At 37.9% G+C, this 24,447-nt stretch overlaps 1 protein-coding gene across 1 annotated transcript; it reads right to left on the bottom strand.

Annotated features, from left to right (window-relative positions):
• Nucleotides 1–6,403: 6,403 nt before the first annotated feature.
• hhex (hematopoietically expressed homeobox) lies at nt 6,404–21,465 on the bottom strand. Its single transcript, XM_061966132.1, has 4 exons — nt 20,966–21,465; nt 10,745–10,923; nt 6,969–7,019; nt 6,404–6,889 (listed from the first exon to the last, which is right to left on the bottom strand). Exons 1-4 carry the CDS (start codon nt 21,318–21,320, stop codon nt 6,644–6,646), a joined length of 831 nt encoding a protein of 276 aa, XP_061822116.1. The 5' UTR covers nt 21,321–21,465; the 3' UTR covers nt 6,404–6,643.
• Between the last annotated feature and the right edge of the window lie 2,982 nt (nt 21,466–24,447).

The following is a 24,447-nucleotide window of genomic DNA, read 5'->3' as shown; positions in this document are numbered from 1 at the left end:
CAGTCTTTTTACTGTCGTGTGACAGGCACTGTTTGGAAACATTTAAGGTATGTAAATAACATTAACAAAATATTTTGTATCGGTATACTGTATATCTGCGGCTTGTAGTCTAATAAAAATATTTTTATAATAATTTAATTAAAACATTTGATTGGTGTGGCTGATTGCGTGATACTGGTGCGCTCCTCAGCCCGGAAATTACGGTAATTAATAGTCATATTTTCAGTTATCTTTGTAAAGGCAGAACTTTGGACAGTTTTTGTATTGAGTCTGTCGTATCCTAAAGTCTGCTGTTGAGTGTCCTAGGGTGTGTATAACTATTGAACAGATCAACTGTGTGTCTTAGTCCTCCAACTGTTGACTTTACCCTGAGAAATTTGTGAAGCATTACACAATACAGTGGCTACGATCAATGGTTCTGTTGGTTTTGGAAGAGCCTTGCATGTGTGAGGCCGTTGAACCCTGGTAATGCAGCCAAAGTTATTGTGTAAATGCAATTATGACCTCAAAACTACCATACTCTCTCCAAAAATAGCCTCTGATTCCACAGACAACCATCATCCATGCTTTGGTTTCCACTCTCGTTTTTTCCCAGCTACTATAATCGCCCACACAGAATACGATGAGCACATATTAAATTATCAATCGGCGGCGCTGCTATCTGTCCCTGTTGTTCTGAGAGTTCACAGAATCATTAACCTAATCTGCTTACTGAAAGACTCCCACTCACAGTGTTTGCATGAGGCCTCAACGATAAGATATTTCAATGTGGTGATGGGACAAGCATTGACAAGGACTAAACAGTTCGCTAATCTGTGACCGTCTTTGATTCCTCAAAAACGAGATGGCAGTGAATCAGATTATTAAAATGTCAACTTTTGGGAAGGGTAGTGGTACCTCGGTTTTCGTTTGTAAGAGGATGACAGAAACATAAGAAAACTGAAGAAATAATGCAAATGCAATTAAAACATATTTTATCGGGAATAATTATTACATTTACATGCAGAAAACAATTTGAAATATAGAATTAATAAAATGGACAAATTAACTTTTTGCATGTCATGATGCAGCAGTCAATGTTACCACCAGAGCCACCTGTCCAGGTGTCACCCAAAAAAGGTGTTTGTTAAAATGACATGAATTCATTACAGTGATGGAATAAGCATTATTGTGAAAAAAACCCAGATGTTTTCATTATTTTTTAGGGCCAGGCTGGCACCGTACAGGATTAGTCTGTTTTTACAAAGAAACATTGTTTGGAGTTATCTGTTTTTGCTGCAGAATTTGTAAAAAAGAAAAACATCATTTCATTTCTGCAATAAAAGTCCTTTTTTCAAATTTGGAGTTTCATTGTGGCGGTTATTGTTATTCAATTGCAACCCACATCAGCAGGATGGATATTCCATGAAAAGCTCCGCAAAAAAACTCAATGGAAACAAATATTTTTACGTTTAATTTGCATGCATAAATACAATTTATTTAAGAAAATAATCTCAATATTTGGAATTAAATGCAATTTGATAGTCACAGTGTCATACTGGGACATTTTTAAAATGTTTTACTGAACTGCAAGTCATTGATTTGCTCAAAACTTGATGACAGTAAGTACAGTAAGAATTAAGTGCATGTACTAATAGATAATGTAGTAAACATACTCATAAACCACTTAACCATTTAAATCAGCATTTACTTTTATTCAGTTTAACCAGTTGTTTAAACAAACACACTTATTTACCTTTTTCAGATGACAATGCTGATCTCTTTTTTTGTTACAATGCGACCCCAGCTGGTTGTGATTACTTACAGATGTCCAACGTTTTCCAGTAAGCAAAATAAATTCACATTCAGCCAGTAGTTTCAACTTGATACTCTTGTTTTTGTAGTACAGTTGAGTTTTTATTTTTGTAATTATGCCTCTCCAAGTTAGAGTTAAAGTTAAAGTACCCATGATTGTCACACACAATCTGGTGAATGGTGAAATCTATCCTCTGCATTTGACCCATCCCCATGTTCACCCCCTTGGAGGCTAGGGGAGCAGTGAGCAGCAGCGTGCGCCACGCTCGGGAATCATTTGGTGATTTAACCCCCAATTCCAACCCTTGATGCAAAGTGCCAAGCAGGGAGGTAATGGGTCACACTTGTATAGTCTTTGGTATGACTACAAGGTATTGTACGACAGATCAGCTGTTGTGATATGAATGACATCGCGCCTTCCCAGATGTTAAAGGCCTACTGAAACCCACTACTACCGACCACGCAGTCTGATAGTTTATACATCAATGATGAAATCTTAACATTGCAACACATGCCAATACGGCCGGGTTAGCTTACTAAAGTGCAATGTTAAATTTTGCGCGAAATATCCTGCTGAAAACGTCTCGGTATGATGACGTCAGCGCGTGACGTCGCGGATTGTAGAGGACATTTTGAGACAGCATGGTTGCCAGCTATTAAGTCGTCTGTTTCATCGCAAAATTCCACAGTATTCTGGACATGTGTTGGTGAATCTTTTGCAATTTGTTCAATGAACAATGAAGACAGCAAAGAAGAAAGCTGTAGGAGGGAAGCGGTGTATTGCGGCCGACTTTAGCAACACAAACACAGCCGGTGTTTCATTGTTTACATTCCCGAAAGATGACAGTCAATCTTTACCATTGGCCTGTGGAGAACTGGGACAACAGAGACTCTTACCAGGAGGACTTTGAGTTGGATACGCAGACACGGTACCGTGAGTACGCTTCCAAACATTTGATCGCTTGCCCGTACGTGCGTGCCGCTATGTGTATGTCACGTAGGTAACTTTGGGGAAATATATGTGTTGTATGAACTTTGGGGAGGTGAACGGTACTTTGGGCTGTGGGATTGAGTGTGTTGTGCAGGTGTTTGAGTTGTATTGGTGGGTTATATGGACGGGAGGGGGGAGGTGTTTGTTATGCGGGATTCATTTGTGGCATATTAAATATAAGCCTGGTTGTGTTGTGGCTAATAGAGTATATATATGTCTTGTGTTTATTTACTGTTTTAGTCATTCCCAGCTGAATATCAGGTCCCACCCGCCTCTCACAGCATCTTCCCTATCTGAATCGCTCCCACTGCCCTCTAGTCCTTCACTCTCACTTTCCTCATCCACAAATCTTTCATCCTCGCTCAAATTAATGGTGAAATCTTCGCTTTCTCGGTCCGAATCGCTCTCGCTGCTGGTGGCCATGATTGTAAACAATGTGCGGATGTGAGGAGCTCCACAACCGGTGACGTCACGCTACTCGTCTGCTACTTCCGGTACAGGCAAGGCTTTTTTAACAGCAACCAAAAGTTGCGAACTTTATCGTCGATGTTCTCTACTAAATCCTGTCAGCAAAAATATGGCAATATCGCGAAATGATCAAGTATGACACATAAAATGGACCTGCTATCCCCGTTTAAATAAGAAAATCGCATTTCAGTAGGCCTTTAAGTGGTTTACATGCAGTGGTTGTCCACCTTATCTGTGGTACTTTTGTTGACAACATTGACGCAGTAAACTTTGCCAGCGTAGTTTGTTGTCCTCTGCTTGTTGTCAATGTAGAATTAATGCTATTGGTGGCATCCTCGAGTATGTGTTTCGCTTTAAGCTGCTATTTTAAACTTGATGTGCGCCGCCGCCGATGATAAGAACGTTACCTCAGTTTTATCTAAAGTTCTGTTTTAAAACGGAATTGGCTGCCTCTCATCACGATCACAATGCGCGCGTCTAACGAGTTAAGCCTTAACCCGGATGTGATTTATCTTCACTCATATATGGTAACGCGATTTTTTTCATTAATCACATGCGCTAATGCGTTAGCAGCCCTAATATATATACTGTATATATATATATATGTGTATATATATATATATATATATATATATATATATATATATATATATATATATATATATATATGTATATATATATATGTATGTGTGGGAAAAAAATCACAAGACTATTTCATCTCTACAGGCCTGTTTCATGAGGGGGGGGTACCCTCAATCATCAGGAGATTTTAATGGGAGCATTCGTATACCATGGTTTATATAGGGCACAGAGTGGGTGGGTACAGGCTGGCCTAGTGGCGTGGTGATTGGCTCATGTGTTACCTAGGAGGTGTTTCCGTCTATGGCGGCATGCTGTTACAATTTCGCTGCGCTTGTTGAGGGATGACAGGTCTGGACGGTAAATAATAAACAGTTTCTCTTTCAAGCATAGGTTGCATCTTTTATTACCACTATTGTAAGGTGTGCTGGATGCAAGAATTTGCCATGTTATTGAATATTCAACATTATTGTCTTTGAGGTCCCAAATATGTATATATATATATATATATATATATATATATATATATATATATATATATATATATATATATATATATATATATATATACATATACATACTGTATACATATATATAAAGATATATATATATGTATATATATATATATATATATATATATATATATATATATATATATATATATACATATACATACTGTATACATATATATAAAGAGATATATATATATATATATATATATATATATATATATATATATATATATATATATGTATATATATATATATATATATATATATAGATGAGGTGGCGACTTATCCAGGGTGTACCCCGCCTTCCACTCGAATGCAGCTGAGATAGGCTCCAGCACCCCCCGCGACCCCGAAAGGGACAAGCGGTAGAAAATGGATGGGATGGGGATATATATATATATATATACGTACATATGTATATATATATATATATATATATATATATTTATATATATATATATATATATATATATATATATATATATATATATATATATATATATATATATATATATATATATATTTATGATGTTTTTATGCCCTTCAAAATGTTTGAGACTTTGATGTTCTGTTTGACTTTGAAGGTAATTAAGAAATTGAATGTCCCTAGAAGTTTCATTGTGTTTAAATGTATTAAATGGTCCCTATTGTGTGAATGTGGGTGTGAATGTTGTCTGTCTATCTGTGTTGGCCCTGCGATGAGGTGGCGACTTGTCCAGGGTGTACCCCGCCTTCCGCCCGAGTGCAGCTCCAGCACCCCCGGCGGCCCCGAGAGAAATGGATAAATGATGTATTTACTGCTAATATAACATACTATTTACTAGTCAACAACTTTTTACTGTATGAATTTTTGGGGATAAATACTTATTCATCCATTAAATGTTACCTGCAATTTACTAGCAACCTGTCCATTGTATAATGTCCCTTGCTTATGCTCGTCTCTTAAAGGCTCCAACTCACCGATGCCCCAAAACAGCATAATCGGTAGAAAATTTAAAGATATGAATAAATTAACAAAGTCAGATGAATTATAAATAAATTAAAATGGTACTTCACTTGTATCTTGTTGTTATTTTTAGTTTCAAGTTGGTACCAAAGCCAAAGGGTCATTAAAAATATATTAATTCCTTACTTTTGTCCCTTATCTTGCACACTGGAAGAAACCACTGCAATAATGATACCACTACTCTGCTTAGTTATCCATTTCATAGGAGCAGGATACCATTTTCATCCTTGATTATGGTCATAATCAGGGGTCTGCAACCTGCGGCTCTGGAGCTGCATGCCATTCTTTTGCCTCCTTGTTATGGCGCCTTCAGACTTTTTTTTACCCATAAAGTAAGAGAAGTTAGCATTTTTAAAAAGAGTTCTATAATTTCTGACTGTCTGTGAGGCCGTGAATCACTCAGGCTGAGTTCTGAGGCGCAAGTAGAAGAGACCGGAAGCCTGTGTGTTCAGTTCAGCTCCTCGCTAGTGACACCCCTTGGGTAAATTAACCATAAATACTTGCCAAAAAAGAAAAAAGGAAAAAAGAGTTTGATTTTCTCATAGAATTATTACTTTTCCTGTAAAATAAAAAGGATGAAAACTTTTAAAAGGTTATAAGCGCTATTACGTTTTGCGGCTCTTTTACTTTTCTTTAGTGGAAGATGCGGCATTATGTCATGACAGTCGACCGGCTTCAACCAGGTGGCCAAAAAGGGGTCGAAATTTCTTCCTTTTTCTGAGCATTTTTCAATGTCAAATATCATCTCGATTTCACTTTCTTTCTTTTTTTAACGCACTTACACTAAAGGAGTCTGCCTCACGCATGGGAATAAAAGGGAAGACGTTAACTGAAAAGAACTGGTGGACGAGCGACTACTGTCTTTTTTAACCTAACTATTTCTTGTTTACTTTTTGTAGAGTATTAGTATTTTATAATAGTACAGTTCTGTATTGATCAGTGCTGTATATTTTATACTATTTAAGTTAGACTTAATGCGCCCTATTTTCGATTTCAACATTAGCGACATCAGCACATTTTCCACACCTGCACAAACATGTTATTAAGACAGTATCACACTTGTTTGCTACATTTATTTAATGATCCTTTTTCATTGAAAACAAAATACAGAAGACGTTTCTAATCTGTTAATATACAGTACCATTTAGATACAGTAACAACCTTCCCAACTTATGTACAAAACGTTGACAGGACTCCTTCTCTGCTTCTATTGGGGTCTATTCACCATGTTTGACCATCGGGGAATAGAATGGCGTGTCAGCCTCTCAGTTGGAGTCCTCATGGTCTTAAAACTCAGAGCTGCTGGTTCAATGTGTCCTCACGGTCATTCTCGATGTCCAGCTCCAGGTCTGTGTCTTCCGAAAGATTCGATTCCGGCTCTGTGAGGGACTGTTGTTGCGACATTGATCGCACACTGTGAACCATGCCAGATGACGCAGTCTGTCTCTGTTCCGGGCCCTGGACCCCGCATGGGTCGGACGTCCCTTCCCCTTTCGCACTGCACATTTCCTCCTCCCTTTTTGCTCCTTGGGGATTTTCCTGACCGATTGAACATCAAATGAGAATCTTCCATACAATAACATTTATAATATGACAATATGAAGTGAAGAGCACCGACCTGTTTCAGTCTTCGCCATTTTGCACGACGATTTTGAAACCAGGTTTTGACCTGAAAAACAAAGTGATCAAAATGTATGTATAGCAGTATATATGTTTTGGGGTACATTATCAGGATTAGAACTGAACTATTGTATTGGGTTGTTCTGGCAATGTTGTTGTCAGCAGCAGACGACTATGTCTCAAATTTGCATATTTGCACAAGTGCCTTCACACTGAGGCTGAGATTCAATTCTATGCTTCCATACTTCCACTTAAGTGTGTATACCATGTACACCAGGGTCCCACGTTTTTGCAGGGTATAGCGCTGTTCCAAATCCATTATTGTAGTTGCACACTTGCAATGTTTATACGCTCTCTAGTCTTCTCTCCTTTGTAGTTGTGAATTGTAACCACTTGAGCTGATTTCTCCCCTTCTGCTATACATAACCAAGATACCGATGGTTGAGGTTGGCTTGGATCCATCACTTGCTATTTTAGGAAAGCCAAGCGCACTCAATTCTGCCATATTTCTCACTAGAACGCACTCACGCACTCAAAATTGTAATTGTGTGTGCTGCCCTGGGCGCACCTCCAGGAGCGAGCCAGGCGCGTGCCAGTCCGACTGCAGCAAGCAGCTGCAATCAATCATCTGCAATCAACGCACTTGCCGCTGATGAGAAGCCCTGCCTTCATAAGCCAGCACAACCTGCTATCCTGCGCCAGAACGTAGCGACCTGTCATGTACAGTAAGCCGAATCGATCTAGCTCTATGCTCTCTCTGTGTTCTCTCCCCCGCCGTGTTCAATTGTCTCGTGTTTTCCTTGTCGTCATCCAGCAGCAATTCCTCCGTTCCCGTGTCACGAGATGTTTGTCTCGTCTCCCCGTATTCCTTTTGGTTCTCTGGCTGCTTCTTGGATCTCGACCTCCCGCCTGGACACGGACCTTCGACGCCTCTCTATTGCCCCCAACTTCTTGCCTGTTCTCTGGACCTCTAAGCTTGTCTTGCCCCTTTTGGACTCCCACCTCTCGCTCAACACTCCCGGTAACACTCAGCAGTAATTCCTACACCATACACATATTTGGGATTATTCACACACTTCATTTATTATTTATATATATTGTGTATACATATATATATATATATATATATATATATATATATATATATATATATATATATATATATATATATATATATATATATATATATATATATAAATATAGAGCAAAACGACGTCCCTCCTGTCTGTGCCGTCTTCTTCCCCTGTACACCCGTAACAGGAAGTGTGTGATTTGAAACACGGGCTAGGTCTTAATTTGCACACAGCGGAGGGACAAACATCAGTGGTTGCATTTCACAATTCAAACGAAGTGGAGCCTAGTGGTTAGAGTGTCCGCCCTGAGATCAGTAGGTTATGAGTTCAAACCCCGGCCGAGTCATACCAAAGACTATAAAAATTGGACCCATTACCTCCCTGCTTGGCACTCAGCATCAAGGGTTGGAATTGGGGGTTAAATCACCAAAATGATTGTGATGATGACCGATTGTGATGATGACCGCTGCTGCCCACTGCTCCCCTCACCTCCCAGAGGGTGATCAAGAGGGATGGGTCAAATGCAGAGAATAATTTTGCCACACCTGGTGTGTGTGTGACAATCATTGGCACTTTAACTTTAACATTTCCAGTAGGTTGCAATGATGGTTTGGACAACACTATACTGTCAAAGAAATAAGTATACATATTAAAGTGTACTATGGAAGTATTTGATGTCAGATGATGTGTGTCTCATTTCGCACACTTCCACACTTCAATTCCACCGAGTGCGTTACGACTGTGGAATCGATACGTTTCCACTCAAGTCAATGTGTGCATTGCGTGTCTATTGCGTCCCGGCTCCAACGCTATCCAAAACAAATACGCACAACTTCCAGTTCTACATAGTACCTCAACTTATGAGCTTAATTGGGTCTGTGAGGGGGCTCTTAACTCAAAACACTTGTATCGCAAATCCACGTCAATTGGTGCTTGGCCCCCACCAAACAGCACAGTTTTAATGTAATATGTCTTTTAAAAAGAAAAACTATCTTTTTTATAACAAATATTGTACAAAAACAATACAAGAAAATATACTACGAACAACTACAGTAGTTTTTTTTAAGTAATGTAATAATAATGTACATTTACTTTAGAAAGGGGATTTAAACTATTTTTTTTCAGCTGCTTTTCCGTCAAACACACCATCATCGGTTTTTCTGTATTTTCATGGATGACTGTCCGCCGTCTGGATATTATTTTAAAATCATTGGCGAGCGTTAAACTCATTCTGCTTCAGCACGGTGAAGACTAACTCGAATCGCTCGGCCAAGTTGGCGAGACGCTCTGTCATTTTTTGATGATTTATTTCTTTAATTCAATGAATATCATCCACTTCTTCTTCTAAGCACTGTCATTCACACACATTCATTCTTCCCATGGTGGAAAAACAATAAGTTATGTCCATCTCTTGCTACAAGTTATTGCCATGTAACGGCCTGTGTGGCTGGGCCATGTGTACGTTGGTAAACCTCACTTCCTGACAACATCAAAAAGTGCTGGCTATTGGGCTTTTAGCTCGGTAGCCAGCACACTCGTTTCTCATGCGGACGAAGCAGATCCAAGCCCCGGGTGGAACAGAAACAAAGCAGGGACTGAACCATGTGGGTTACACTAGTAAAATGGCATACTCGTATTGCGGGAAAGCTTGTAACTAAAATATTTGCTTGCAATGTAATGTGTTACAATTAGCAGAGAGACAGCTCTTATTCTAAAACACTCTTAAGTTGAGGTAGCACCGTATTTTTACCAAATGTGGGCCCAAAGCCATTAATTACACATAAACAAATGAAATACGGTTGAGTTTTAGAATGAAACTTTTAGTGTTTCAATAAAAGGTTATTTGCACATGTTAAACAATTACAAATTCAATTAAAAATGTTAATTGAATTTAGGCCAAAAAGCCTTGCAGAATCAGTAGCCTAATGTTGTACTTCACACGCCCCAAATCAGGGGTCGGGAACCTTTTTGGCTGAGAGAGCCATGAAAGCCAAATATTTTAAAATGTATTTCCGTGAGAGCCATATAATATTTTTTAACACTGAATACAACTAAATGCATGCATTTTTAAGTAAGACCAACATTTTTAGAGTATAATAAGTCTCTTATTCTTTTTAATGTCATTGTTATTCTGAAGCTAACCAATAATAAATAAAATACTTCTTACCATTAATGCGACTTCTTGAACAGGTGCGGTAGAAAACGAATGCATGAGAATGTTTTATATTTTGAACGTTATTTTTAACACTGTGATTACCAGCGGAATTATTCATTACTTATCGTGTTAAGCAATGTCAGCTAAGATTTATCTGAGAGCCAGATGCAGTCATCAAAAGAGCCACATCTGGCTCGAGAGCCATAGGTTCCCTATACCCCTGTCCCAAATGGTGTGCATGCAGCAAAGGACCCTAACCACCCTCAATCATCACCCTCTTGGCAATGCGGCGGAAGTGGAGGGACTCACTCAAGTGGTTGCAATTCGCAAGGGAAGAAGGAGAGAAGAAGAGTAAATACTGCGATCGTCATTTTTGGACAGTAACCAATTCAATCGCACCGTCAGGAAAGTGCACATGGTATTCATAATGAAGTGTACTGATAAAAGTTTAAGATTATATTGATATTTTATTGCTACATTTAGTGTGCCGTGACTTTACAATCAATCACTTTGTGTTACTGCATTGTTTTTTTTGCCTGTTCTCACCTGTCGCTCGCTAAGCTGTAGCATCTTGGCCAGTCGTTTCCTCTCTGGCGGTGAAAGGTACTTCTGGGTCTCAAACTTCTTCTCCAGTTCAATAGTTTGGTCGTTGGAGAACCGAACCTGGCCACCTTTTCGCTTGTGCAAAGGCCGCTGGATGAAGGGCGTCCACAACAGAGGTTTCCCTTTTAGACAAAAACACATGCAGTTGTATCTTTAAGACAAATGTTGAATACAAATATACAATCAGCATGTTACACAGTACATTATTGTATACTGTGAACATACTGACCAATTATGGAAAATAAGAAATTAATTGTCTGCTTCAATCAAAATGCTGCATATATTGTGTTAAAACAAATGCTAATGTGCTTTCTTGTTTCACCTTTTTAGGCATAATTTTGTGAATCTCCACAAAGCCATTGGGCTTTTTTACTTACATCAATATTGTTATAATGTTCAAGGTTAGGTATTACTTTCTGTCCTTTAAAATAAACAAATGATGTAAGTCAACATGAATATAAAATGTTAATTTGAATTAGATTAAGAAATAACAAATTCTAATGGTCCAATTATTATCATCAATCAAGTATTTATAGGACAAATAATCATTTGGTAACTCCAACAGAAACGAACAACAATGACCATGTGACTTCTCTCAGCCAATCAGCGTTACAAGAGGAAGTCATGTCGTAAAGAACGTTGCTCCACATTAGCTGAAACATGGACACGATGGATTTAATGAATTTGATTAAGAATCTACATCAGGGGTGTCAAACTCATTTTAGCTCAGAGTCCACATGGAGGTAAATCTGTGCACACACGGACCGGACTATTAAAATCCATCCATCCATAATTCTACCGCTTGTCCCTTTCGGGGTCGCGGGGGTTGCTGGAACCTATTTCAGCTGCATTCGGGCGGAAGGCGGGATACACCATGGACAAATTGCCACCTCATCATGGCATAAAAACAAAAAAATAAAGACAACTTCAGATTCTTTTAGTTGTCTTACTTTGGCCAAAAATAGAACAAACACATTCTGAAAATATTACAATAAAAATATAGAAAAAAATACCGGCAGTGGTAAAGTTTAGATCCATGAAGGAAAGAAGAAAGTGAATGAATGTTTATAACTGAATATATTTACATATGCATAAAAATGTGTTTTCTTTTGTATATATATTTTTTTTATTAAATAAGTAAGTTTTTCCCAAAACCCACAAATGTGAGATATAACAGGATAATGCATACATTTATCATTTGTTTTCTAAACAGTTAAAAAAAAGCGGGACCCCAAAAATGACTTGATGGGGTCCCTGGGACCCCATTTTGAAAATTTCTTGCGCCAACACTGACGTAGTATTGGTGCGTGCAAAACAGCAGCAGGCGGCTGTGGCCTGCGGGCCGGTTCCAATACTAATCAAATATCACCCCGGGGGCCACAGATAATTAATTCGTGGGCCGGATCTGGCCCGCGGGCCTTGACTTTGACATCCCTGATCTACCTATTCAAATTATACAATTAAACGTGTCACCTTTCAGAGGACATAGAACATTATTTGGTCATTCAAACGCTGGAGGCAGTGATTTCTCCAAGCCAATAAGGAAAAAAAGTTCCTAATCACGATGTCGCTAGTGTGTGTCAGACTGAGAGGAGACTCGAGCAACAACGACTCACATCCTGTGCCCTTCAAAATAAATTTCAGTAATGTGACGAAAATAAAGGAAGTACCAAAATAAAACCACACATGTTCAATAAAATATTAAATAAATATAAAGAGAAACGAAACCAAGGTGCAGATTATGGATTTTAGGGAAATTAATACATCTCATATGCTCAGGGGTGGGTGGCAAAAGTACAGCCCGAGTGCCGAATTAGGCCTGCGAACAGGTTTTATCGGGCCCGCGGAATGAGTTTGCTAATTTTTGAATGAAAGAAACAGCTGTTCTAAATGTGTACACTGGATGTCGCAATAGCAATTCTTTGTATCTTTGTAGATGATGCTATAAATGTACAAAATAAACCACATGATGTTAGTACATCAGTCAAGGAATATGATCAACTACATAAATAACATACAATAATTTGATTTTGATATCATTTTTTTATCTTGACAGATTGAAAATTAACATCAATGAGTTGACTGATGAACATTATCACATAATTTTTCAGAAAATATAAATAACGACAAATTACGTATATATACTATTAACCGCAACAGGTAATTGTTAAAAAAAAAAAAAAAAACATTATGATTTGTACAATTTCAGAATGTGCTTGTTCTTTTTTTAAACAAACAAAACAATCTGAGGTTGTCTTTATTTTTACGTTATCGAGCCGTGATTTTACCGGTCCGACCCATTTGGGAGTAGATTTTTCTCCATGTGGCCCCCGATCTAAAATGAGTTTGACACCCCTGTACTAGCTCCAAGTTAGCTAAATTCAGTGGAGCCTGTTAAAAACAAACCCGCTGTCTAATTGTAAATGAATACTCTGAAAACAATATTAAAACATGTAAATGAAATTAACTATCAAATAAATAGTATTATCAATAATCAGGGATGTCGGAGCCGAGGAGTAAGTGGGCACCAGGGTTCTTGTGAAATTTGAAGATACAGTACATATTTTTTTACATGTCCGAAATGTAGATCCAGCCATCCATCCATCCATTTCCTACCGCTTGTCCCTTTCGGGGTAGAAATGTAGATATAAGATAAATATAACTGTGAACCTCAAGACTAACTTCACCACCTATCAAAATGAAATATGCAAAGTTTGTTCCATCTGGACAATGGGAAACCAAGCCTCGAACGCTTCACTCAACACGGACACCATGACGTCACCAAAGCTCACCTTGAAGTATATTCACACGCAGCACCATCATTTGGGAACAAGCATGAAGTGATAGAATTTTTTTTTTTTACAATATAACAAATCTATCTGTGGCAGCATAGGAGAAAGTACAGGTTTCCCCATAACTGTGGTGCATTCAAAGACCCTTGATCAAAGTTAGAAACAGAGACATCAATGGGGAGAAGTGGTGCACTAATAATAATATAACATTGGTTTATTGTTTTTATTCGTTCTATTCACAGATGATAATCTCTGTTTTGCACTCTGAAATAAAGTAAACCTGATATATTATAATCATATTTAAGGGAACAACAGCAGATTATAAGAGTATGTAAATTCATATTATGACCACTTTATATAGAATTTTTGTGGCACTTTTTTTTTAAATAAATCACTTTTTTATAAACAAAACCAGATTATTTATGTTCTAGATGTGTTAATCACTTTACAAAGTCAAAAAATCTAATTAAGGTTTTACATGTGTTTTAAAAATCTGTTTTCAACCAAATCCTGTCAACAATTTGGTTTTTTTAGTGCATGTAAACATAATAAGTGTGTGTGTGCGTGTGTGGTGATGTTGGGCGACCATGCGGGGGCCTTCAGGACTCTTGTGTATAAGGGCCCAGAATGTGTTGCTAATAATAACCCGCAGAGTTTAGAGGATGGTGAAACTATCATTACTAACTGGCTCCATTGTGATGCAACTATAGGGAGTCTTGTAATTGCGTCATGTTTAACATTAGAATTGCATTTTAATGTATAAATAAAAAGCAAAAATACCGTGTTCGCGTGCATGCAAAGAACGTAGCAAGTACACTATATTGGGTTAATCCGAGTAATTAAAATGAGATTTGCGTTTAATATATGTAAATGTTATATATGTGCATTTCTTTTTTGTCTTAACGTGGTCCTCCATTCCAATCAAGGCTGCCAACAAACAATAGACACTTTCGGCCACATGTGGACCTTCAATTGTGTAAATAAGAAGAGGACGTGCGTGTGTGTCGGCGCGCCTTCGCCCATAATCACACCACGCAGCAGGAAGCACATGATGCGGATATTTGGCCATAGTTGAAGTCTCTGTCACGACCCTCAACTCTTGCTATTGTTTGTTCCTCACCATTAACCCGACAGGAAACCAGACTTGAAACCAGTGAAAACACTTCAAATGCAAGTACTCCGTCCAGGATGTCATTATAGGTCTTAATGGAAAAAAAAAATATATATATATATATATATATATATATTTTTTTTTTTAAGTGGCTAAATAAGGGAAAGCTTCAAACAGTTTTGTGAAATAATAATAATTATTATTATTATTACTATTATTATTATTATTATTATTATTATTATTATTATTATTATTATTATTATTATTATTATCATTAGTATTATTATACAAACCATTACGCTTTGGCTTCTATATTAAATACGATTGAATAATTTTGAAAGTGAAAAAGTAAATAAAATATTAAACGGGCCCACATTAGAACTATTAATTACATAACATTGCATTAGATTACATAAAACAAGTATATATATATATATATATATATATATATATATATATATATATATATATATATATATATATAATGTAGATGTTTAATTAATTAATTAAAAACGATATAAACGTTTTTATTTAATCTAATGTAATGTTATGTAATTATAGGCCCCTTTACTGAATATTGTTATAGCTCATATAGCTCAATATTAGCTCATTCACTTAAAAAAAACAAAAAAACTTAATCATCCATTAAATTAACATTTAGACTTAGACTTAGACTTAGACTTCCTTTTTATTGTCATTCAAATTTGAACTTTACAGCACAGATAAGAACGAAATTTCGTTACATAAGCCGGTAGTGAGCTTTTGTATATGTAGCTGTACTAAACGTGTTATATTTTCGACTCCATCAGGAGGTAACTTATTCACTGCAGGGGTTTGTCTGTCAGTTAGTTATCAACATATAGCTCAATATTGATGAATATTTCAAGAAATGCCAGAAAGTGGATAGTAAGGGACAGATGATTACGAGCAATTTCGGGGGTGATCCAGATTACATTCAGGATCTTTTTTAAAGGGATTTTTATTCTACTATTGTATACAATATCTCATATTTATCTCAAGTTACGCTTTTTGGCTGCAGCTTTATGATGGATATTGGCCTGGCCTGCCACATCAGTTTGTGGCCCGCGAAAACCTGGAACAAATGTGTCAATAAAATACTTTACTTTATTTACTCTTTTTTTTCATTCGTACTTTTCCATTTTGACAAAAAAAAAAAAATGCAATGCATATCTTTTAAACGTTAGTATTATCTTTTAATGCCAAATATTATATTATAATATACTGTGTAAAAAATATATTCTTGTAAATATAAAAAATAAACAGTTCAATATCTGCTTGTCACCTTTACTTGTGTTTTCAAAGCAAGTTAATACTTAATTTTCATATTAAAAAAAAATCTAATAATCATCGGAAATTGTGTAATAATATTATGAGGTCCATCCATCCATCCATTTTTCTACCGCTTATTCCCTTCGGGGTCGCAGGGGGCGCTGGAGCCTATCTCAGCTACAATCGGGTGGAAGGCGGGGTACACCCTGGACAAGTCGCCGCCTCATTGCAGAATATCATGAGTTGATTATACCCAATGCTGTCAAATGATTTATATATTTTGTAATCAGATTCTTCACACTTGAATTTCGATTAATCAGGATTAATCACAGCTTATTATTACCCGGTTGCAGAATTGTAATCAATTAAAGAAGCCATTAATGCAATGTGGTCATCAATGACAACGAGCTAGATTAATATCGAGGTTGACACATGAAAAAAAATATTTTTACACTATTACACAATAACAATAATATCCATCCATACATTTTACTAGTGTCACGGGTAGGCTATAGAACCAGGGGACACCAGCAATAATAATTAAACTGTTTATTTTAATACATATAGCAGAACATTATATATTAATATTCAATCTATCCATTTCCTACCGCTTGTCCCTTTTACTCGTTTTATTGTAGTCATGATGTGTATGTATTTGAGTTTATAATATATTTGTGTAAAACATTTCACGTATTATTTTATTAATGATGCAGCTAGGATAGGCTCCAGCACCCCCTGCGACCCCGAAAGGGACAAGCGGTAGAAAAATGGATGGGATGGATGGATAATTAATCTTGCTTATGACCAGGCATGTATACGAAATAATGTGTGGTTTTTTTAGACTCATTTTTGCAAAACCAATTAAAAGTGACGCCTTATCGCTGCAGCCTTGATGGGCTTCCATGTTTGTAATCTAGAAAAGTCAGCCACATCCTCGCCGGGTCGCGCACAGGAAGTCCAACAATATGCGAAAAACGGATCCCGGGCTATCAGAGGCCGAGTGTTTCCTGAATGTGTCTGTATTGAGGATGTCGATAAAATAATCAGCAGCGTGCAGCGAGCTCCTAAGGAAGCGGCCGGTCGGAGTGAGACAGGAAAACATTCAACAGCTTCTGAGGCCAGATTTACTCCTCGCAGCTTCCGTAGGGGAACGGTCAAAAAAAAAAACGTGCAGTTCATTCAGCGCCGCATGAAGTCACGTGTCTTAAAACATGATATATATATATATATATATATATATATATATATATATATATATATATATACACACGCACACACACACACACACACACACACACACACACACACACACACACACACACACACACACACGCACACACACACACACACACACACGCGCGCACACAGTTCAAACCCCTGGCCGAGTCATACCAAAGACTATAAAAATGGGACCCATTACCTCCATGCTTGGAACTCAGCATCAAGGGTTGGAATTGGGGGTTAAATCACCAAAAATTATTCCCGGGCGTGGCCACCGCTGCTGCCCACTGCTCCCCTCACCTCCCAGGGGGTGATCAAGGGTGATGGGTCAAATGCAGAGAATAATTTCGCCACACCTAGTGTGTGTGTGTGACAATCATGGGTACTTTAACTTTAACTTTTTAACACACACACACACATCCTCTTGTATTTGTAGCCTTCTTGAGACCTCCGAAAAATGCCTACCTCTTTAGGAGCACCCTTTCTAGATATATAAAGATTTGTATGTACAACATTAATAATATATACATACTATGCAAATATAAAAAAGGTAAGCTTTGAGTGAACTATTTTTGGGGGGTATGTCTCTATATACCATCCATCCATCCATTTTCTATCGCTTGTCCCTTTTGGCGTCGCGGGGGGGTGCTGGAGCCTATCTCAGCTGCATTCGGGCGGAAGGCGGTGTACACCCTCTACATATTTTTTTTTTTTTTTCTATTAATTTTGGCCAAAGGAGGCGCATTTCAATTTTTTACACACACTTGTTATTTCATATGTTGACCAGAGGGGGAGCACTTTAAAAACCGACACACAGTCAATTTGAAAAATACCCTCCTTTTTGGGACCTCCCTAATTTTGATAGATTTCACCACCAGGGGTGCAAATGAGACATTCTCTATCAAATGCAATGGTTTTCCGTATTGGGACCATGATTTCGGTCCTATCTTGTTCACCGGTCCTCATATGGAAGCTACCTTTCCTTGATGATATCTCAAGAAGGGTAGAAATACACGAACACACACACACACACACACACACACACACACACACACACACACACACACACACACACACACACACACACACACACACACACACACACACACACACACACCACACACACACACACACACACACAGTCCTCTGATGTTTCCAGAACAATAGAAACCAGGAAGACGAGTCAAGGTTACCACATAACATAACACATCCCCACACAAAAACACATCATCAGCACAAAGGCGGCCTGATAATTCTCATATTCGTCACTATAATGATTGTAACGCATGGGCTCAGATTCACACACCTTGAACTGCTCCGATGCACATATGCAAAACTAGACTCAACAAAAGCCACAAAAACGATATATTTAGCCTTCTTGTGGCCGTCCCTCATTAGGGTTGGGTTATTGCATCACATTCCATCCCAATTTTGAAAAATCCCCTGGAAGATGTGTTCGTATTCCAACTGAGTACAAGTAAACATGAATGTGTCCATGCAGATTTTAGTGACGCCATCTATATTAAGTCCATTCATGTCCCCAAAATACACAATCGAACTTCTGACTGATTGTAAATGTAGTGTGTGCAAGTGCACTATTCGCTTTTAGCCATAACGGCACTCTCCATGTATTTACTTGAGAAGTTATGACTACTGTATTGGTCAGACAGGTTAAAATAAGAACACAATTAAACAAAAAAAAGAAATCTCCAAAATTGCTTTGTCTCCACATGACAAATACAAATCATGCACAATAGTACCAGGGGTTCTTCCCTTTTTTTTACCTTGGTACTCAACTTTTTCACTACAGAGTGGTCCAGGGCCCACTCAAAAATTACCACTGATTTAGTAATCTTGCTCTTGATCTTAATCATATTCAATAATTATATCTAACCTAATGCCAGTTTAACAGGCTAAACCTTGTCAAATAATATGAAAGCATGTGTTAACCACAAATATTTTTTATCAAGGATTAGGTCAGGCTGATTACAAAAATAAATAATAATCAAATGTACTGCAAAAGAAGGGATTTTTTAAAAACTGATGAAAAATACATGTACATACAAGTATGCAGTGCAGTTACTAAGGTGTATCGCAATAAACATGCATGTCATTAGATTCCAGGAGTCTAATTCAGACTAAGAAAAGGCTCAGGAAATGTTTGCAGTTAATTTTACGATTAGAGTGCAAGCCAGTACTATTTTTTTATGGAACAATGTATAATATAATTGTAATGATAGTATAATATTAAGCCTTTTTGTCAAATTTTTACGACATACTAAATTGTAAGTACACTGTAAAAAAAAAAAAAAGATTTCACAGCATTTAACATTATTTTTAACAAATGACCCTTAAACTTCATAGGAACTAACTGTAATATCACAGCACTGTAACCATTATCCTCTGTACTATCACAACACATTACTGTAAGTTCAGACGGATTTGTCTCCTCAGTGGTGCCGTAGACTATGTTGCACACTCCTTTACAGTAGGTGGCGCTATGTTATTAAAAGCAGTGAGCAAATAATTATACAATTAAAGTGTAACTGTTTATAGCAATGAGGTGGCCACTTGTCAGGATGTACCCTGCCATCCTTCCGCCCGAGTCCAGTAGGGATAGGCTCCAGCTCCATCCCCCTTCACCCTTGTCCCTCGACCCCGAGAGGGACAAGCGGTAAAAAATTGATAGATGGATAGTTGTAATTTTATTATGCTTAACTAATAAATTACAACTGAGTTACAGCATTTAATTGTAATGTAGTTCACAATTTTTAATGGAACTCTTGGAATAAATTACATTTTTAAAGATACTGAGAGGCACCATGTTACAATTAATTTTACTTTATTTATTGACTTTAAGCAGCCTGAGAGGGACAAGCGGTAGAAAATGGACAGATGGATAGTTGTAATTTTATTGTGCTTAACTAATAAATTACAACTGAGTTACAGCATTTAATTGTAATGTAGATCACACTTTTTAATGGAACTCTTGGAATAAATTAACTTTTCAAATACACTGAAAGGCACCATGTTACAATTATTTGTATTTTATTTATTGACTTTAAGCACCACGAGAGGGACAAGCGGTAGGAAATGAATGGATGGATAGTTGTCATTTTATTGTGCCTAACTAATAAATTACAACTGAGTTGCAGCATTTCATTGTAACGTACCGGTAGTTCACACTTTTTAATGGTACTCTTGGAATAAATAAACTTTCCAAAGATACTTAGAGACACGATGTTACAATTATTTTTATTTTATTTATTGACTTTAAGCAGGGGCGCCGAAAAGGGGGGGTAAAGGAGACGGATTCTAGGGGCCCATGATGGAGGGGGGCCCAGAGAGGCCCCTAATGATGATGAAATTATAATACAGAAAAAATAATGACACTGTGTTGGGGGCCCTGTAAAGATTCTTTTCATGGGGCCCAAAATCCCTAGCGGCGCCCCTGACTTTAAGCACCCCTGCGACCTCATAAGGGACAAGCGGTAGAAAAAATGGATGGATGGATGGACTTTAAGAGTTTTGATTGATTGATTGATTGAAACTTTTATTAGTAGATTGCATAGATAACTTTTTTTGTCAGAAATAAGTGATCATATTATTAAATACTGTACAGAGTATTCAATATATTTAACTAATTAAAATCCAATTGAAATTAAAAAAATATTAAAATGCAAAAATAAAAATGTGAACAAATTAAACGTATTATTATTATTATTAATGATTTTTATTTGACCAACTCACCGAGTGCGTCGTGCCTTAGCAACGCCTGGGCGTACTCCCCCACGGCGCGGTGGTGCTGCTGGGGGTGGAAGGGGTACATGGACCCGGCGAAGGCCCCGGCAGAGGACACGTAGGAGGCCGTCAAGGCGGCCGCAGCCTGCTGGGTCAGCGCCGGGTGGATCGGCGTGGGTTCGTACAGAGGCGTCCGGTACGGGGAGATGAAACTTGTGAAGGAAGAGTTGGGCGAGGGAAGGAGCGGAGTGTTGGAGGAGCATGACGAAGATGAAGAAGTGTTCTTTCCTAGAATGTCCTCGATGTAGAAGGGAGTCGGGTGGGCTTGCTGGAGGGGAGTCGGCGCGTAAAGAGGGGCGCTCATGGTGGCGGCGTTCCCTCAATCTTGACAAAGTCTCACGTTCTCCAGCATTAAAAAAAAAAAAAACCACAACGTGTATAAATCTACCAGTCTAGTACAGGACGTAGTTTGGGGGAGTTCCTGGACGACTTGATCCAACTGTTGGGACTTCTTGCTATCTGTGCTGCAGACGCAGGAGGGAGGAGATAAATGGAGGGGCCACTTCCGGCAGGTGACTGTGAACGTTTCTGATTGGCTAAAGCAGTGTTTTTCAACCTTTTTTGAGCCAAGGCACTTTTTTTTCATTGAAAAAAAAACCCTGAGGCACACCACCAGCAGAAATCATTAAACAACTAAACTCAGTAGCCGATATTGACAATAAAAAGTGGTTGGATATGAATTTAAACCACAACCAAGCATGCATCACTATAGCTCTTGTCTCAAAGTAGGTGTACTGTCACTAACTGTCACATCACGCCGTGACTTATTTGGAGGTTTTTGGTGTTTTCCTGTGTGTAGTGTTTTAGTCAATCAATCAATCAATCAATGTTTATTTATATAGCCCTAAATCACAAGTGTCTCAAAGGGCTGCACAAGCCACAACGACATCCTCGGTTCAGAGCCCACATAAGGGCAAGGAAAAACTCACAACCCAGTGGGATGTCAATGTGAATGACTATGAGAAACCTTGGAGAGGACTGCCCCCCCTCTAGGGGAGACCGGATGCAATGGACATCGAGTGGGTCTAGCACAGGGGTCACCAACCTTTTTGAAACCAAGAGCTACTTCTTGGGTACTGATTACTGCAAAGGGCTACCAGTTTGATACACACTTAAATAAATTGCCAGAAATAGCCAATTTGCTCAATTTACCTTTAACTCTATTTTATTATTAATAATTAATGATATTTATCTTTGTGGAAACACTGATCATCTTAATGATTTCTCACAATAAATATATATAGAAACTGATAAATATCAATATGCAACACTTTCTTTTTATATTTTCTCTATGTGCACATTTTTCAAATTGAACATTTTCAAATGATCACTTCTAAGACAGTCTTGTGAAATCACAATATCCCATTTTAACTAGCTAGCCACTAACATTTTTTTTAACAAATCATGAATTACTTTGCACCATGTTTGTTCAAATAATAACTCATGTAAAATACAAAAGTCAACTCTCAAATTTTTAAATAAATCATGTCACACTTTGAACTGGACACCAAATCTGTTATCTGTTTCTTTGTCAGTTAGTGAAGACCAAGTCTTTAAAATATTTTCTTGGATTTTCAAATTCTATTTGAGTTTTGTTTCTCTTAGAATTAAAAATGTCGAGCAAAGCGAGACCAGCTTGCTAGTAAATAAATAACATTTAAAAAATAGAGGCAGCTCACTGTTAAGTGCTGCTATTTGAGCTATTTTTAGAACAGGCCAGCGGGCTACTCATCTGGCCCTTGTGGGCGACCTGGTGCCCGCGGGCACCGCGTTGGTGGCCCCTGGTCTAGCATATTAGTGAAAGTCCAGTCCATAGTGGATCTAACATAATAGTGAGAGTCAAGTCCATAGTGGGGCCAGCAGGAGACCATCCCAAGCAGAGACGGGTCAGCAGCGCAGAGATGTCCCCAACCGATGCACAGGCGAGCGGTCCACCCCGGGTCCGGACTCTGGACAGCCAGCACTTCATCCATGGCCACCGGACCTGTGCCGGACAAGGGAGAGGGGGGCAGAGGAGAAAAGAAAAGAAACGGCAGATCAACTGGTCTAAAAAAAGGGGGTCTATTTAAAGGCTGAAGTATACAAATGAGTTTTAAGATGGGACTTAAATGCTTCTACTGAGGTAGCATCTCAGTAGAAGTCCTTGTCTTGCGCTCCAATTTTGGTGTTTTTTTCCTGTTTTGTCTGTATTTTCCTGTTGCAGTTTCATGTCTTCCTTGAGCGCAATTCTCCACACCTCCAAACATACTGAAATGCCACGACATAGTGAATTTGCAAACAGCTAAAATTATACACAAAGCAAACTATAACTTGCTACCCAAGAATATACAACAATTCTTCTCAAAAATAAAAGAGGAGTAATATAATCTTAGAGAAAACTGTAATTCAAAACATTTGTATGCACGTGTATGTGGAATTAAATTATGGAATGGATTAAGCAAAGCAATCAAACAATGTACGATTATGATCCACTTCAAGAAACTCTTCAAACTTAAAGTGTTTACAAAGTCCAAAGAAGAAGAACCATGATAAACATTCTGAACTTATTTCATCTATCCATTCATTTTCAAAATAATCTTACTCATCTCACCATATGAAATGTAATTTACTTCACCGAGTATTACTTATTTATTTATTTATTTATTTTTATTGTGATTACTTATGGAGTGTATTGTGAATAAATTGAGAAGAGGAAGTGAACAAAAGTTTTAGCAACTGCTATGTAAAGGAAAAGGGGTAGGATTAAATAAGCTCTGCTTCTTCCTACTCCTTTCCGAACATGTTGAAAAGAGAAACTGGTAATTGTGATGTATCATGTTGTATGCTTGAATGTTCGAAATAAACTCAAACTCAAACTCAAACTCAAACTCAAACTAACCTGCTTTGGTTTCGCAATCCAGACTATTCAAGTTGTGCGGACTTCTTTGTGGGGACATTGTTGATTGTCATGTCACGTACGGATGTACTTTGTGGACGCCATCTCTGCTCCACACGCTGTAAGTCTTTGCTGTCGTCCAGCATTTTGTGTTTTGTTTACTTTGCAGCCAGTTCAGTTTTAGTTTCGTTTTGCATAGCCATGCCTTAGCTTCTATGCCTTTTTCTTAGCGGTACTCGCCTTTTGTTTATTTTTGGTTTAAGCATAGGATACCCTTTTTACCTGCACACTGCTTCCTGCTGTCGTCTGCATATTGTGATCACGACACGACACGTTTCTGACATCTACAAAGCAATTAGCTACCTGTTGCCACCTACTGATGTGGAAGAGTATAACACGGTTACTCTGCCGAGCTCGAGATTGTACAGACACTCAACAACGGCACATTATTTGCGGATTATAATTACTAGTTTGCAAAAAAATGTTTTTAACCCAAATAGGTGAAATTACATAATCTCCCACGGCACACCCGACTGTATTTAATGTTGAAAAACAC

Source organism: Nerophis lumbriciformis, linkage group LG11, assembly GCF_033978685.3.
Source record: "Nerophis lumbriciformis linkage group LG11, RoL_Nlum_v2.1, whole genome shotgun sequence".
Lineage (NCBI taxonomy): Eukaryota > Metazoa > Chordata > Actinopteri > Syngnathiformes > Syngnathidae > Nerophis > Nerophis lumbriciformis.
Note: the sequence above shows the minus strand (reverse complement) of the source record. Positions and strands in the feature narration are given on the sequence as shown.

Bases quoted from the DNA above. Each gene is read 5' to 3' on its own strand.
- hhex (XM_061966132.1), bottom strand. From the start codon at position 21,320: ATGAGCGCCCCTCTTTACGCGCCGACTCCCCTCCAGCAAGCCCACCCG. The intron at 10,924-20,965 runs GTGAGTTGGTCA...TTTGTCTAAAAG, and splicing joins GCTAAGGCACGACGCACTCG to GGAAACCTCTGTTGTGGACG. The intron at 6,890-6,968 runs GTCGGTGCTCTT...TCAATCGGTCAG, and splicing joins AATGGCGAAGACTGAAACAG to GAAAATCCCCAAGGAGCAAA.